General features: G+C 41.4%; 1 protein-coding gene across 1 annotated transcript in view; it reads right to left on the bottom strand.

Moving 5' to 3' along the window:
• NT5DC1 (5'-nucleotidase domain containing 1) overlaps positions 1–12,262 on the bottom strand; it is a gene marked incomplete at both ends in the record, with an annotated part of 121,118 nt that extends 108,856 nt beyond the window's left edge. Inside the window, 4 exons of the mRNA XM_080700624.1 lie at positions 1,127–1,233; positions 3,803–3,874; positions 6,107–6,198; positions 12,170–12,262. Of these exons, the coding sequence (XP_080556750.1) occupies positions 1,127–1,233; positions 3,803–3,874; positions 6,107–6,198; positions 12,170–12,262 (364 nt within the window). The remainder of the gene's footprint in view (positions 1–1,126; positions 1,234–3,802; positions 3,875–6,106; positions 6,199–12,169) is intronic.
• Between the last annotated feature and the right edge of the window lie 5,114 nt (positions 12,263–17,376).

Raw genomic sequence — 17,376 nt, 5'->3', positions numbered from 1 at the left:
AAATGAGAATAACAAAGTAATGCAGAACTTTTGTGTGTGTGTGGGGGGGGTCTGGGGGTGGAACCCAAAGGCATTTGACCTCCAAGCTATACCCCCTGCCCAATTTTTTATTCTTTATTTTGAAACAGGGTCTCACTGAGTTGCAAAGGGCAAGTAGCTGAGACTGTCCTCGAACCACGATCCTCCTATCTCAGCCTCCCAAATGCTGGGATTACAAGCATGTGCCACCACGCCCAGCTCAGAACTTTTAATAAAGTCTGCTTATAAGAACATTTTAATGATTCTCTATTAATTTATTTGTTTCCTGAATAATTAAAAAAATTATGCTTAGCATTGGTGAAGCTCATTAAAGACAATGGAAATGAAAAAAAAGTGTAAAATCACTTAAAGTACAGGAAAATAGAGCCGGGTGTGGTGGCGCACACTTGTAATCCCCGCGCTTGGGAGGTGGAGACAGGAGGATCGCGCAGGTTCAAAGCCACCCTCACTGGCTTAAGAGACCCTGTTTCCAAATAAAAAATATAAAATAGGTCTGGGAGTATAGCCCGGAGGTAGAAGGGTTTCCAGGGACCCCAGTACCACCACCAAAAAAAAAAAAAAAAGTACAAGAAAACAGGGTTAGTGGTATCACAGGACCACTGAATTAATGAATAAAGATTACATAAAGTGCAGGAAAACAAGAGAGAAAGGCAAGATACTAGAGTTGGAAGTACGGAGAAGAAGTCTATACAACAGGAGTGGTGAGCAGTGTAGACATGGGGAGATATGGGAGGTAGAGAAAGGGAACAGGATTGAGCATGTAACAAACTGATAATAGAACACAGGATGACCAAGGAATGTATTATTCCTAAGTGCTAATCTTTACCCAGAAAAAGTGCAAGTAAAAGGAATATCAACAAAACCTGAAATAAAACAGCGAAATGCTGGCAACAGCATTTTGAACCAGCTGCCAAATACAAATCTGCCAGGTCTGGAAAAATACTCCCATGCTATCAAGTCCAGGCTGTTCCCTTGTGCATCCTGCCCAGCAAGTGGCATGAAAGGACTTCTATGTGTCCTCCCATTACAAGTTGTGGGTGTAAAAGAAAAGGGGAGTAGATAGCAGAGCCGCCAGCATGAATTTTACCTGAGCGGCAAGGCATACCAGTGTCGGACAGGAAGTGCTTCCACTCCTTCTTGCCGTACGCCTCTGCCAGCGCCTCCGGAGTCATCATCTTGGTGCCATGGCTTGCCCTGGTTTTGGAACATGACACATACTGATCATTAATGGTTCTCTTGAACTCCTTCCTCTAGCACTCTTTCACTTGTTTTTCATTGGGTGACTTCCCTGCTTAGGATTCCATAAGGCTTTAGTTTTCCCTCCATTAAAATACCTATTAGTTAGAGATTCAGAACCACTCAACCTGAGGTCAGTGCTGTATGATCCACTACTCTGTCCTAGAGAAGCTGTCGTTTAGCTAAAAGCTGAGATGACTGTAAATAGAACAGTTAGAAAATAACCATGTGGCCTGGCTGGAAAGCTGGTTCTGGTCGCAGCAAGGAAGTGCAGTAGGTACCAGTGTGAGCTGGCCACAGGAAGCGTGGGAGGCACCTGGCACCAAGGACAGATGACTACGAGCACTTGGAGTGTGGAGACCAGGAGGCAACCCACGTGACACAACCCAGAAGCACACTAGGAAGCAGCAAGAGGACTGTGGCAAAAGAGGATGAGAAAAGAGCTATTTTCTACGCTCAAATTTCTGTTTTAGCATCAGCTGGACTTGGTTAAGAGACTCTTACCTGTAGTGAAAAGGTTGATATTTTATGTTTATTATAAGAAATTATAGTGAGATGGATAATACCACTATTATGGTCTTAGTATTATATTATGGCAGCAAAATAATATGAAGGGAAAAAATAAATAAGAAAAACAAATGAGGGAAGACCACAAATGAGCTCCTTTTTATAAAGAGGTTAACATGTTAGAATGCTACGTCAAGGTGCAGGAATCCTGGAAAGAAATATGATCAGAAGGGCTACTCTCTTTCAGAGACTCTATTCCCCCTATGTAAGGAGAGCTGTTTTTGTCTTCTATCTTTCCTTGACTCTAAATACATTCTCATAGTTCTATAAAAAAGATACGATCACACAAGAAATCTATGCTGTTGGATGAAAGAAGGCATCAACAAGATAACCTAGGAAATCCAGGAGAAACTTCAGGTTAAACAAAACTTGAATGGGGAGAGACAGACCCTGGGGGAGGATGACAGGTAGACAGCTCTACCAATGAGAGAATGACAAAGACAGCCAGGAACACTGGGCCAATTTGACCACACTGAGTATGCATGCATATATTCACAGTATTCACGCATATCTACATCATATATATATACATCTATACATGCATATATACAGAAATACATACACATTTTTGCTAGCTGCATAAGAAGAACATATGCAAATAAATTACAAAGTAATCAGAAATAAGGTCACACCCACTCTAGTTAAACATATAGGGGAAGGTCTAGGGGAGAGTATGAAAGGAGTTGATATCATGCAAAAAGAATGATGTATTGTGAGAGGGAGATTATACAAAGGGTTCCTGTGCTGAGAGTCTGCTCTATGACTCTGATCCTGTGGTGTAAATGGTAAATGGCATCGCTTCCTGACACTTTGATCTGACTACACTATTAGTACCAGGAGAAAACAGATTTTCACTCCCTGGAGCCTTCTGAAGGACTCAACAGTGAAAGTGGCTACTTCTTGACAGATTTTCCTATGGTGACCAACACTTGAGAGCATCTGGCACACTCAGAAAGGAGAAAGGACAGAAAGTCAGCATTGAATATGGTAAAGGGTCATGAGATTGCCAGTCTAGAAATACTTCCAGAGGGAGCTGGGATGCCACATGAGCCCTGGGTACTGGATACAGACTTGAATACATAGAAAAAAGGGAGGTATACATATACATAGACCACCAATCCTTACCCAATATCCATTCTCTCTTTCTTTAATCAAAAAACCTTGACTTTAATCAAAAAACCTTGACAAAAAACCTCTAGGCATCTACACACTTAGCTAAAACAGTATAACTCCCAGGCTCATTTGCAATACATGGTAGTTGATGAGATGAAGCAAGTTACTAATTTTCTACTTTATTTCCTGCACACATATATATTCTGTTGTATAATTTTCTATTTTATCTCCTATACACATAATATATATATATATATATATATATATATATATACACACACACACACACTGAGGTACTGGGGATTGAACCCAAGGTCAGTCTACCTAAAGGTCATAGATTTATGTTTATTTTATATTATATTATTTTATTTTATTTTGTGGTCTGAGGATAGAACCCAGATGCATTCTACCTGCAAGCTATACCTCCTGCCCTATTTTTTATTCTTTATTTGAAACAGGATCTCACTAAGTTGTGGAGGGCCTCACTATGTAGCTGAGGCTGTTCGCAAACCACGATCCTCCTGTCTCAGCCTCCCGAATGCTGAGATTACAAGCGTGTGCCACCATGCCTGGCTAGATTTATGTTTAAATGATTCAAACAATTCATATAAAGTCATGCAGTTAGTGATTTTGTAACTATCTTTTATATTTCTATCTTTTTAATAAACTCCTTTAAATCTTCAAAAAAAATAAAAAAAATAAAGACATGCAGGAAATCAGATTATCTGCCATTTCATTGATTAATATAATAATCGTATTTAACCAATACCTTAAGGGTCATATACTAAGTAGTAATAACATAGCCAATGGAAAGTAAGATTTTAACTTCGCAACTAAATTTTATTACCTGAGCACAGTGCCATCATCTGCAAGTTTAATGAAGGTTCCATCTTCCAGATCCAATGCCAAACCCTTGCAACTGAAAGAAGAATGTTTGACTATCAATCAGTTCATATATTTAGCTACCTGAAAAATAATAATAATGTATATATTTTTTAATTTGCAATGATAAAAAGAAATTATCCTGTACAGGAAAATGATATGTTACTCAAATGAATAAGAAAGTCTAAGAATTATAAAATTAAATATCTACCATAAAACAGGTACAGAAGGAAACATTTTAAGTAGGAAAACAAAGGATGGTGTGTAAAATCTTTAGGCTTTTAGGAAGACAAAACTGAAAATCAAAATAGGAAAAACCTTCAACATTATCTTATGCCTTCGTTCAAATGTGCACATTTTTCTAACTAATCTATACATACACATATTTATATCTCCAAATTAACCTCTTAGCCAGAGTGTTTTGTACATTATTCAATACTTGCTTTAATAATTTAGGTCTGAGGTAAAATAGAAGTATAGATAGAAAGGAGATTTACAGAAAAGGAAAAGGAGACCGTAACTTTAAATCTAAGAAACTCCATGAACACTCTCACCTTTACTTCCAAATCCTGATTTCCTTCAAACATAAATTCTTTTTTTTAAATTTTGAATCCAATAATCTTTTTATTTCAGATATAAGTTCTTTAAAGCCTTTGAATCTTAAGAGTACTGTGAGTGCAGATGACTAATGCCTATATAAATTGCTAGCTTATGCAACTTATTTTCTCTACACTAGATAAAGCCAAGGGAAGAATACTGTTAGAAACTTATGTGTAGATTCCAAATATTATCTATTAATATATCTATTAACCAAATGATGTTACCCTAGAAATTCTGAAAGAACCAGACCCCCATTACCTGCCACAGGCGCCTTTTGAAAGAGAACTGAGCTCATGAGGCTGGTGTCACCCTATGCACTTCTCACCTTCACCGTTTACAAGGTCTCCTTTAAAAGGACGAGCCCAGCACCTCAAAAGTGCATCTCACTCTCAAGTGCCCACACTCCTCTCTTTCAGTTTATATCCTGTTCTACTGCTTGCTTTCCCAAATAAATCTCCTTGCTTTTCTGAATAAATCTTTTTGCCTGTTTTGAGTCTTCCTGACATTCCTTTCCATGGTGTAAGTCAAGAAACTACCAGGGCTGACTGAGGTCTCCTTCTCCCTTCTGGGAACCCCCTCAGACCCCTATCCCATGAAACATCCAGGTATTAGAACTCTTCAGAGGGCAATGAATATTGTTGAAAATGAGAAGAAAAAAGTCAAATATTACATTTTAGGTTTTTTACTGTAAAAGATTTGTAGGATTTGGGAAGACAATTGAACAGGTTCATTATCATGAATATCAAAAGCAGAGATGTAACGGCCTGCAAATACCAAGAGAATTAAACTAAAGTTGAAGTGGATTTTATACACTTTTGTTCACAGGAAAACTTCAAGAGCCAATGGTTTCATAGAGTAAGATGTTTCTGTTTCTTCCTTTTACATAAGGGATATAACACAAGACAACCAAATACAGAAGGAATGGATAACAGATGAACATTATGCATGCATTTTCATGTGTTTTAGTGTTATTACTAATTTCAAACTGATTTTTTAATATATTTTTTAAGAGATAGAGTCTTGCTTTTTTGGCCAGGTTGGCCCTAGACTCATGGGCTCAAGCAATTCTCCTGCCTCAGTTTTCCAAGTAGCTGGGGCTAGAAGGAATGTTCCACCATGCTCGGATAAACTGAACAATTTTGTTTTGTCTTTGTTTCAATAAAGTAAAGACAAAGGAAGCTTTGGAAACTGAGAATCCCAAATCAAGAAAAGACTAGGCAGTAAAAGTCAGAAAGAGATCTCCACCCAATTTTTAGAAAACCAAATGTGCTAATTCAGTCACTTACTTTAAACATGATTCTTTCTTTTTTTTCTAGTTCCTGATTTGAAGAATAAAACCAACTTTTTCCATAAAGATGTAAATTTTAGTTCCCATTCACCTCTGAAACTCTTAGTTCGAACAAACTTCAACCATATAAAATATGTAAATTAGTCATTTAAGCTCTTAGTTTATTTTCATATTTAATTAGGCAAGTATAAACTTGTTTAAAGTACAAAAGACTTAAATTCATTAAACACGGAACTTTGGGTATAGAAGCCATCCTGTCCTTGACTCAATTTCATATTTTACTTTCTACCTTCACAGAAGAGGAAGCATTGCAATTTTATCAGCAACAATTAAGAATCAGAGAGGATGAACAGACCAAAAAAAAAAAAAAAAAAAGCTTACCAGAAATCCCAATCCTCTGGGGTCACAGTGAGCAATTCCTTATCATACCCTTTCTCCTTGACTAGGAACTGAGCAAAGCTGTTATAAATGAGCTGCAAAGGAAGGAAGAAAAAAATTAAAAATAAAATTCACTCTTCATTCTTAATTTCACAGACCTGAAAATGTAATGGAAACCACTGATGGGGGCAAGTAGGAGGGAAATATCTGTAATTTTGAAATCTTGCCATTTAATCCTCCTTCGCAAGCTATTTGCCAAGCCCTGCACACCCCAGGTGGCTATCCTATGCAAAATTATACCATCAGTGTACAATTATAAAGCAAAGGGCAATTATTAATATTACTATCAAACTCTAATAGATTAGAGATCATAATTAAGTCTTGACAAAGTTTTGCAATTTACTTAACACATCACTAAGATGATAAACATGTTGCCTACTCTGTTTTATTTGTCTTTGGTTCATCATTGCTAGAAAAGTCACTCAAAGTGAAATACACATGGGGTTTAGGCATTATTTTTTTTTTAAACTGGGAATTGAACACAGGGACATTCTAACTCTGAGTTATACCCCCAGTACTTTTTTTTATTTTGGAAAGAGGGTCTCAGCCGGGCGTGGTGGCGCACGCTTGTAATCCCCGCGCTTGGGAGGCTGAGACAGGAGGATCACACAGGTTTGAAGCCAGCCTGAGCTACTTAGTGAGGCTCTCAGCAACTTAGTGAGACCCTGTTTCCAAATAAAGTATAAAATAGGTCTGGGAGTATAGCCCGGAGGTAGAAAGCCTCTGGGTTCCACCCCAGTAACACCAAAAAAAAAAAAAAAGAAGAAAAAAGAAATAGGGTCTCACTATGTGCCCGATGGTCTTGCTACATTGCTGATGCTGGCCTTGAACATGCAATTCTTCTGTCTCAGCTTCCCAAGTACTGGGATTACAGGTGTGTACCATGCACCAAGCTCAGGTAAATTATTTGAAGGACAAATCATGAAGTCATGAAATCTCTATTAGACATAGGGAGTATCTCTTATTTATCCACCAATATAAAAACAACATAGGAAAAAGGGCAACAGAAGCCTTTGAAGGCAAGCACAATGATATATGCTCTGTTGACCACTGAGAGATCTGATTTCTCAACAACAATGGATCCTATGTTTTGAGGTAAAATATTAGCTATTGTTCGTTTCTTTGTAGGGTTGGCTCAATTTTTAAAGACTAGTGCATCCCAAACAAAAAGCAAAGGAACAGTAGATGATAGTCCATACAGGCCCTACTTCACTCTACCTCAGAGGTCAGGTGCACTTGAACCTGGCAGAACAGTTGTCTGGGTCTAACTGAGCAGGGTCCAAAAGGATACATCATACAACCTGACCCTTCTTGCACTCTGCTGACTCCTCTGACAGTTTGGGACCTCGAGGGGGAAAAGGGTGTAATACAAAGAGGAGTACGGATGGCCTCCCAGGGAGGTGAAGTTCACACCAATACCTGGAAGATTTGAGATATGGGGGTGAGTTGGGTGCATCTGGAGGGAATGGATGGAGAGCAAGCAAGATATAGAAACTGAGGGGCCTGCACACAGCTGGAGTTGGGGAATTGAGTAGCAGTGTTAAGAAATGCTCCTGTCAAACACAAATGTTCTGCCAAAGCTAATTAACATCACTAAAACAAGCACCCTGATCCTGTGCTTTGTAACCCTAACCTAGGTCAATTATGAACAGATCCACATGACTTCACACTGTATTTCAGCAGTTCTCAACCCTGGAGGTGATTCAGAACCAGGAGACTCCAAACTGCAGGAAGGAGAGGAGCTCAGGTGGAACAACTATAGGATTCCTGAAACCCAGGGAGGACTGAAAACCACTGGCTTATGTAATTTATGGATAAATAAAACCTGTATTGAGTCACACTGAGGAACAAAGTATAGGGGCAATAAAGAGTGTACATCATGATCCTGCCTTCAAGGAAGGATGTAAAGTGCTTAGGGCAGTGCCTGTCATATGGGCAAACCCAATTTAAGTATTTGCTGTTTATCAGTGGTGTGTTGGTGAGGGAGGGAGGGAGGGAGGGAGGAGAGAGAGAGAGAAAGATAGAGAGAGAGAGAGAGAGAGAGAGAGAGAGAAAACAGGACTCTGACTTGTAGTGTTTGCCCATTCCTCTGGTATCAATACTCTGACTAAGGCCTGTTTTAAGCTACCTAACATTTCACCTGCTTACACACCTCCTGAACATTTAATAGGCCCATACTTCCTGAACATTTAACAAGTGAACACCACTGGACAAATGTGTACACCATTGGACAAATGGGTTTTTTCACCTTCTGGTGTTTAGTTCAAGATAAGGTAAGACCCCTTCCAGAGAGAAAGGGGCTCTGTCCAGCAGGGCTATCAACAGAGGCATCCAGAGCTATGTTCCTTACTTGGGAGAGGAGACATTTCCAGAACAGGAAACAATTGGCCACTGTGCCAGGAGAAGCAAAGACAAGCAATGGAATCTGCATCTTGAATCTACACCCTGCCCTTAACCTAGGGCCTTGGATTTTGCAGCTTGTCCCTAGATTATGAGAGCCGCCCCAGAAGCCTCATGGCACAGGCCCTCCATCACTTCCTCCCCCAGCCTCAGCTGCCACTTCCTCCCTCACCCACAACCTCACATGACTAATAATAATGCATGCTCCACAGTGCTTACAAATAGGTGCCTTATGGGCCACATGCAGCCCACAAATTATGTTTGGTTCCCACTTGAGGTTGCCAAACAAAATACAGAATACCTAGGTAAATCTGATTTTCACATTAACAGCAAACAGTTTTCTCAGGTAAGCATGTCCCCTGCAATATTTGAGACATGCGTATACTAAAAATGTTTTTGTAATTTACCATTTGAATTCAACTGGGTGCCCTGTATTTTCCTTTGCTAAATCTGGCAACTCAGTAATGCTGCTGTGTTGGAAAATGAGGTAACATTTGAAAGTTGAAAGACCTTTTAAACAAGTTCAGATTTCTAGCTTGCAAAAAAAAAAAAAAAAATCTGAAGACCTGGGAAGACTTGAGCCCCTGATGGTTGATACTGACAGGAGTCAAGGCTGCCAGATACTCAGCTCTTCCTCTCACATGTCTAGGTGAACTGCCGGGCCTTCATATCTGTGACCCCAGGAGCTACCCCAGGAGAACAAGCACTCCATCTTCTCTCCGGGAATGCCTTTCCTGAGGCTCCAGCTGAGGGGATACACAGAGGCCCCTCTGCAGAACAAGCTGCACTTGTTACTGCTTAGGAGACTGCTGGGAAAGGAGCTTGCAGCTCTCCATGACATGGCAGACCCCCGCTGACTTCTCCAGCATATCCTGCAACCTTCCGCCTCCTGAATAGCACCCATCAGTTCATGCTGTTGTTCCTCTCTCAGCCTTGGCATTTCCTCTTTTTTTTTTTTTTTTTTTTGGGTATGTCTTTGCTGAACTTCCTCTACCTGAAGTGCTCCCTCTACTACCTCATCTGCCAACTCTAACTCCTCTCTGGAGACCCCACTCCAGGCCTTTCCTATGTTTTATGGCACCAGAGACAGTGTGGTACTTCTCTCCACAAGCAGAAACCTATAGCCAGGCTACATTGCTGGGTGATCCCAGGAAGGTACTTAACCTTTTCTATGTCTGTGGTTCACACACACACACACACACACACACACACACACACACACACACACACAGTAATTGTGGTGGCAATACCTAGCTATAGAGATGTTGTAAGAATTAAACCCAGTTCATATATGCAAAATGCTTATTAGAACTGTGGCTATGTCATATGCACTCATTAGCATGTATATTACTTACTTGATCCTTCCACAATTATTTATTGAGCCCAGTATGCACTAAATTGGCATATGGAACATGCAATAAACTGTCACAAAGTCTGATGTCAAAGAGGAAGATTTTCTCAAGTAAACAGGAAATGTTAAAATCATGTGATAGATGCTATGTGAAGTCAGGTCTTATAAAAACTGGAGGTAGGACTGGCAAAGGAGTCAACTTGGGGGTTGGGGCTGGAGATCGGTTCCCAAAGGGTTTAAGATGAGAGCTGAAAGAAGAAGAGCCACTGTGAGGAGGGAGGTGGCCCTGCAGGCCTGGCAGCAGAGTTAGGCCTGGCAGTAAGATCCAGGAAAACCCTGCCTTCATCCCACAGACTGAAACAAACTTTTCTCCAGCTTCTGCCTATTATACAAGGCTGCTGCTCACCACACACTGAAGGCCTGTGTGGTATTTGTCTCTGTATCCTTGACTACCATGGTGCTGAGCACACTGTGGGACTTAATAAAAGATTTATACACCAAATGTGATCCAAATCTCATTAGGTTGCTGTTTTCAACTTCACTTATTTGCAAGACCTATAATAAAAGGAATCTTGTCTTTGAGCATCTTACATCTTGAAATTTTATGCTCACACATGCACAAAATTGGCTCTTAACGAGACAGCAGTTGCACAACATTCACTACAAATGAAGCTGAGTGCAGAGTAAGTGAACTGAAAAAGTGACCAGGTAGAAATTGAAAGGCACAGAAGGAGGGAAAATATGAAGCTAAGACCTAGGGGACAGGATGCTAAAGGATCAGGAAGTAAACCTTCTAACTCCCTATGACTAAGGAAATCAATTCTATATAATAGGAAGGCAGAAATAAACAAAAGTAGAAAAAGTATACTTTTTAAAGTATCCGTGAGCCAGGCTTGGTGGTGCACACTTGTAATCTCAGTACTTTGGAGGCTGAGACAGGAGGACCATGCAGGTTGGAAGCCAGCCTCAACTATTTAGTGAGGCTCTCAGCAACGGAGTGAGACCCTGTTTCCAAGTAAAATATAAAATAAGTCTGAAAGTGTAGCTTGGAGGTAGAAGGCCCCTGGGTTCCATCGCCAGCACCATGAAAATAAATTTAAAAAATTAAAGTATCTGTGCATAGAAAACATATTGATTAATAATCCCTCAGCCCCTCGTTTTTTAACCTCAGGGTACCTGAACTGATTGGAGCTCTGAATTGACTATAATCAGCAGCCCTGACTGATGTGTGCACCAATGACCTGGAGTTCTATCCCCAAACGGCAAGATTTCCAATCTGGATGGAACTCATAAAAACCAACACTTGCTTTTGTCCGGTACTGCTCTAAGCATTTTACACTTATTGCCCACTTAAATCCTAACAAGAATTCGAGGTAAATCTAAATATCAGCCCCATTTTACAGAAGTGGGAACTGAGATGGAACATCCACCGTCTAAGTAATTCGCCCAAAGTCACAGGGCTGGTTCCAATGGAGCAGAGGTCCTAAGCTAGGCAGTCCGGCTAAGGGTTCCTCCCCAGGACTATATATGCTCTCTGTTTGGATGCTTGTCTCTTTCTCTATAAAACTCAGTTAACTTTTCCCAGTTTTCCATAAAACCAAAGGAACAGGGAAGAGAGGACAGTTCATATGAGTGTTCAGGTCTCCAATCATAGTTACTCCCGCTTCCCCCCCCCCCTCCCCCAGGGCGCAGTGAGGACCCAAACTTCCCAGGCTGTAGGATTAGCATTTATTCCAAGTGCCAGGAGCACGGAACAGGCGCGCAATAAAACGCACATTCTCTTGGTAAAGGAAAATTGAGGGTGAAGATCGTAATGACTTTTACGGCCAGGATTCCTTCCAATCCATTACAGATCGCTCCTAGACGGTCCTGCTTAAACTCTGATAGGCGATCGCGTGGGCATGCAAAGAAAGAAACGCGGCCCGGGTGGTAATCCAGGCCCCAAACCGGGTGGCTGCATCCACCTGCCAGGTGGCCCCACCTGCCAAGAGGGTCCCAGGCCGGGGATCCGCAGGCTCTCCCAGGCCTTGGGGCTCCGCCCTTCCTCTCCCCTAGCAACCAGCTCTCCAACCCAACGTTGCACAGCGCGCCTCTCCTCCGCCCCGCTTCTTCCTAACCTCTCCAACTCGGCTCGGCGGCCGGGGCGCGCAGGGCCGCGCGTCTGGCCCCGCCTGGCGCGGAGGCGGAGTCCTGCGTCCCGCGCCCCGAGCCCGGCGCCATGGAGGCTGCGCCGCTGGGCTTCCCGCGCCACTCACCGGGGCGCTCTCGGGCAGGTTGTAGCGGCACAGAGTGTGGTCCAGGTCGAAGCCCACCACGTCGCAGGCGGCCAGGGAGAAGTGCTGAGCCATGGCTGCACCGGGAGCTGGGGCCAGCGCGGCGGCCGGGCGGGGTGCGGGCGGGCGGGCGGGCAGGCGGGACGGGCCGCCGGGCGGGGCGGGGCGGGGCGCGTTGGGGCGGGGCTGTCCCGGGACGGCTGGAGGTGGGGGGCCGCCCGCCTCCCCAGCCCCGCGAGCGCCGCCCCCCGCACGCTCCTCCCCGCCCGCGCGCCGGACCCTGGATCCCCGCACCCGCCTGCCGCCTCCCGCGGGGGCCGGGCCTGGAGACCCCCAGGGCGGGGAGACCCGGAGCCAAGCCACTGTTGCAGAAGTCGGGGGGCGCTGCCCTCGTTGGCGCGCAGCCCTCTTACGGGTGGCCGCTGAATTAACCCGAAACCCCCTTTCTCCCCTTCAAGATGGGAAGATCTTAGTTAAACCTGCCTCTTTATTCATATGGGAGGAATAGTGTAAGACAACGGGACAATTTTATTCACCAACATCCCTCTGACAGTCTAAAATTGGGTAGGTCTTTTAGCCCACGTGATCTCTAATGGTGAGTCGAATTATATATTCCATAGTTATCCTAAGGAATAAAATGAAAGGCACACTTCTCACTGCATCATCCCCTGGAGTATATTACACACCATCTGGGATCGATTTGCAAAATAGTACTGGCTAAGGAAACTGATTTTGTTTGTGAATTTTTGAGCCCATTTTTATTGTGGTGAATTTTTTTTTTTAAGGACATCAGAAACTTCAGAGAAGTACATAGTTTAGTAAGAAAGAAGAGCAGGGCGTTGTGGCCCACGCTTATAGTCCCCGCGCTTGGGAGGCTGAGACAGGAGGATCGCACAGATTCGAAGCCAGCCTCAGCTACTTAGTGAGGCTCTCAGCAACTTAGTGAAACCCTGTTTCCAAATAAAATATAAAATAGGTCTGAGAGTATAGCCCGGAGGTAGAAACCCTCTGGGTTTCACTCCCAGCACCGCCCCCCCCCCAAAAAAAAGAGCTGGGCAAGAAGGCTTTAAGGCGTGGCACAAAATCAGAGTGACAATTTGCTTAATGTCTTCAAGTACTGTGCATAACTGTAATATTTTAGATGTCGAGGAGAATATTCGTTCTGTGCATGGATGCTGTAGGGCATTTCATTCTTTAAAGAGTGTTGAATGTGAAGTACTAGCACTTTAGGATCTTTACTGTACAGCTTCTCATTTAAAAGAGAAAATACAAATATATTATCTTTATCTGCTTTTGTTATAATTTAAAAGAACACTTTCTTCGATGGGGAAATCAATAGTCATGACATAATGAAAAAATAAGTGATTGAAAATCACATTTAGCCCTTACAAATACTCTTAGGACTCTAATAGGCCAGTCAGGGAATTAATTTAATGCAATAAATAGGGCAGTCCGGTGGAACACTTTAATACCTAGTGGACTCATTTGAATAAATTGATAACTTTTTCTCTTACAACCCTTAAAAGCCCCTAAAGACTCTCTCTGGAGCAGGAATAGGGAAGAATCCTCAGGAAGATTGATCTGTTCGCTAATAAGAGCCCAACAACCACTTCTTTATTGTCTGTGAACTAAAAGGAGGACAGCTGCATTGTTTGAGAGATTGCACCCATTTTCCTTTTCATGGGTCTGTTGCAGTGAAACACTGACCTTAGGGTTTTTCTTTCCCCTCTGCAATAAAGCGCCGACCAAAATCAGACTTTCAGGTAGAGTGAATACACATGGAAGGTCACGAGGCCCCCTAGATGTCATCTTATCCTATTGCAGAATAGGGACTTCAGAGGTTGTCTTAGTAAGGTAAATCTTACTAGGACATTCATTGTCAGAATGAAGAGTGTAAAATTTTTGCTTCTTGATGACTTAGCAAACATTTCCTTTGTAACACCCCCCCCCCAAACTCGTGTTGAGCAGGAGGCAGGACGTTGGCGTGGGGGAGGGGGCAATGGGATACCTTCAAAAATCTCCTTCAGCCTGTAACCAGGTGGCCCTGGGACTGGCGTTGGCTGTTATATGTTCATCCCAGTCATATCTACTTGCTGGGTAACAACTGTCATATTCCTAAAGTCCACCCAAAGAGTCCTTGTGCATAAGTCCACATTACTTTTATGTGGTGGATAATTTTCGAAGTTCTCCAATCTCATCATTCTGGAGAATGGTACTTGTTGAGCTCACTCTGTTGTTCCTGTCTACTATCTCATACCTGAGCATAACACTACTAAGAGCAGTCCATATAAAACCCTGAGTTTTAATATGAACATTCACTTTGTTTTATAAGGCTTATTTTCAAATATATTCCCTTTTTTCCTGCACATTCAATTTTTACCATCCTTTTACTAAATACCAGTCTTTCATTTCTCAACTAGAATTTGAGTCTTCTCAGATATCAATTAATTTCTTAATATTGAATTTATCAGTGTTACAGAGTGAATTTTGTCCCTGCCAATCCATATGTTGAAGCCCTAACCCCCAAAGTTACTATATTTGGAGACCAGATTTTTAGGGAGATAATTAGGTTAAATAAGGTCGTAAGAGTGGAGCTCTTCTCAGCTCAGATTAGCATTCTATAAGCAGAGGAAGAGACACAGACCACAAGCCCAGAAGAAAGGCCGCACAAGGATACAATGAGAAAGTGGCTGTTTGCCAGTGGAGGGAGAGACCTCACTAGAAACCCTGCTGACACCTTGATGTTGGACTTCCAGTGTCCACAACAGTGAGAAAATAATCTTTGTTTCTGAAGCCTTCAAGTTTATGGTACTGTGTTAAGACCATCAGACTAGACTAAAATAGTCAACAATGAGATTTGACTTTGATGTTATGTTAAGCATGGCAAGTAATACTTGCCATTTGAAAGAACTCTAAAGGACATGAACTTTCACTCATGTTACTTGTTGACTTTTATATTTTAGTTACTTTTATTTATGCATAATAATATTAACATGCTTTGAAATTTTGGTGTTCTTTAAAGTAGTTAATTTTCTGAGTTTTATAGCTAGAATTATGAATCCCCAGCACTACAAAAAATATAAAAACTACCCTAAGATTTCACCTAACTCTCAACTAGAATAGCAATCATTCAAAACACAAACAACAACAAATGCTGACGAGGATGTGGAGAAGTGGGAACTCTAATACACTATTGGTGGGATTGCTGTATGAAGGATCCTCAGAAGAATGGGAATGAACCTACCATCTTATCCAGCAATACCACTTCTAGATTTCTACCCAAAGGAATGGAAACCAAACTGTCAAACCAATGCATGGGTATCTATGTTCATAGCGTATCTTTGCCATAATTTGGCAAATGAACATAATTGCCAAACTATGGAACCAGCTAAGATGTCCATCAACAGATGAATGGCTTACAAAACTATGGTATATGTACATAATGGAATTCTACTCAGCTATAAAGAAAAGCACAATTATGTCATTTAAAGGGAAATGAATGGAACTGGAGAACATTATGCTAAGTGAGATTAGTCAGCTCAAAAAGTAAAAAATTGGATGCTCTCCCTAATATGTGGAATCTAGGGAGTAAAAGAGTCATAGGAGGAACTGTAGACAAAGAAGAAGAAACCATAAATGAGCAAATAAGGTGAACTAACTGAGGAGAGAGAAGGGGGGAGAGGGAAATTTCCTAATGTACATGATGTACATTCACAAACATATCAAAGTCAATCACTAAGCCAAACATGAAAAGGAGGGAAGGAGAAGGGAATGGGGTGGGAATTGGTGACTGGCTAATTGGGTGATGTGTGCATATGAGACTCTACTGTCTTATACTCCAATAAGATGTATGACTACAATGCACCAATAGAAAATAAAAAGGAAAAAATGCTCAGAAGTAAATTTTAATATTGGTGATTTTCTAGAGGTGAATTTCATCATTATAACTGACTTTGTGTGGGGGAGGGGTGCCGGGGATTAAACCCAGGGACAGTCTACATCCAAGCCACACCCCCAGCCCTATTTTTATTTTATTTTATTTTATTTTATTTTATTTTATTTTTATGGTACTGGGGGTGGAACCCAGGGGCATTCTACCTCCAAGCTATACCCCAGCCCTATTTTTTTATTCTTTATTTTGAAACGGGTCTCACTGAGTTGCAAAGGGCTTCACTAAGTAACTGAGGCTGGCCGTGAACCTGGGATCTTTGTGTCTCAGTCTCCCAAGTACTGGGGGTACAAGCGTGAACCATCATGCCCGACATTTATTTATTTATTTATTTATTTATTTATTTATTTATTTATTTATCTTTTGTGGTACTAGGGGTGGAACCCAGGGGCTTTTCTACTTTCGAGCTATACTCCCAGATGTATTTTATACTTTATTTGGAAACAGGGTCTCACTGAGTTGCTGAGAGCCTCGCTAAATAGCTAAGGCTGGCTTTGAACCTGTGTGATCCTCCTATCTCAGCCTCCCAAGTGCTGGGATTACAAGTATGCGCCACCACGCCTGGCTTTTTATTTATATTTTTAAAACAGTGTCTCATGAGTATCACTACTTGCTGAGGCTATCCTCAAACCTGCAATCCTCCTATCTCAGCCTTCTAAGTATTGGGATTATGAGCCTGTTCCACCACATCCAGCTGGCTCTGATCTATCTTTTAATAAAGGGCTTAATATAATTTAGCAACTTTAACCTTCAGTATGACTTTTACTCTATTAATTATTTATATATACCTAAATAATACTTTGTGATTAGTTAGCTTAAGATTTAGACTCCAAAGTAACTCACTGGACTTTAACTCAGTGGTTTTGAAACACTATATTTTAACATCTACATTATAAATCTGCTAAGCTGTCACTATATATTTGAAAATATACAAATGCATAAAAATTAATCTTTGGCACTTTTAAATATGAGCCATTCAGCTAAATAGAATAAAAACCTGACCTGTAATACTGTGTTAGGCCTTTAGATGGCAGTAGTTTTGCATTGGGAATATTTTTCATTTTATTTCATTTGTAATATTTAGATCTTGGAATTTCTTAATAAAAATATTTCATTTTCTAGTTTTTAGTTCTTCTCTAGACACAAGGAGAGAAGCCTACTTATAAATTTCATTGTATTTCTTGTTTGTGTACTTATTTTTGATGGTGGAGAGGAGGATGTGATGGGATGAAATCCTTTG

This window comes from Muscardinus avellanarius, assembly GCF_963383645.1.
Source record: "Muscardinus avellanarius genome assembly, chromosome: 8".
In the NCBI taxonomy this organism is placed as follows: Eukaryota; Metazoa; Chordata; class Mammalia; order Rodentia; family Gliridae; genus Muscardinus; species Muscardinus avellanarius.
The sequence above is the reverse complement of the archived record's forward strand: the minus strand, read 5'-3'. Positions and strand labels throughout refer to the sequence as shown.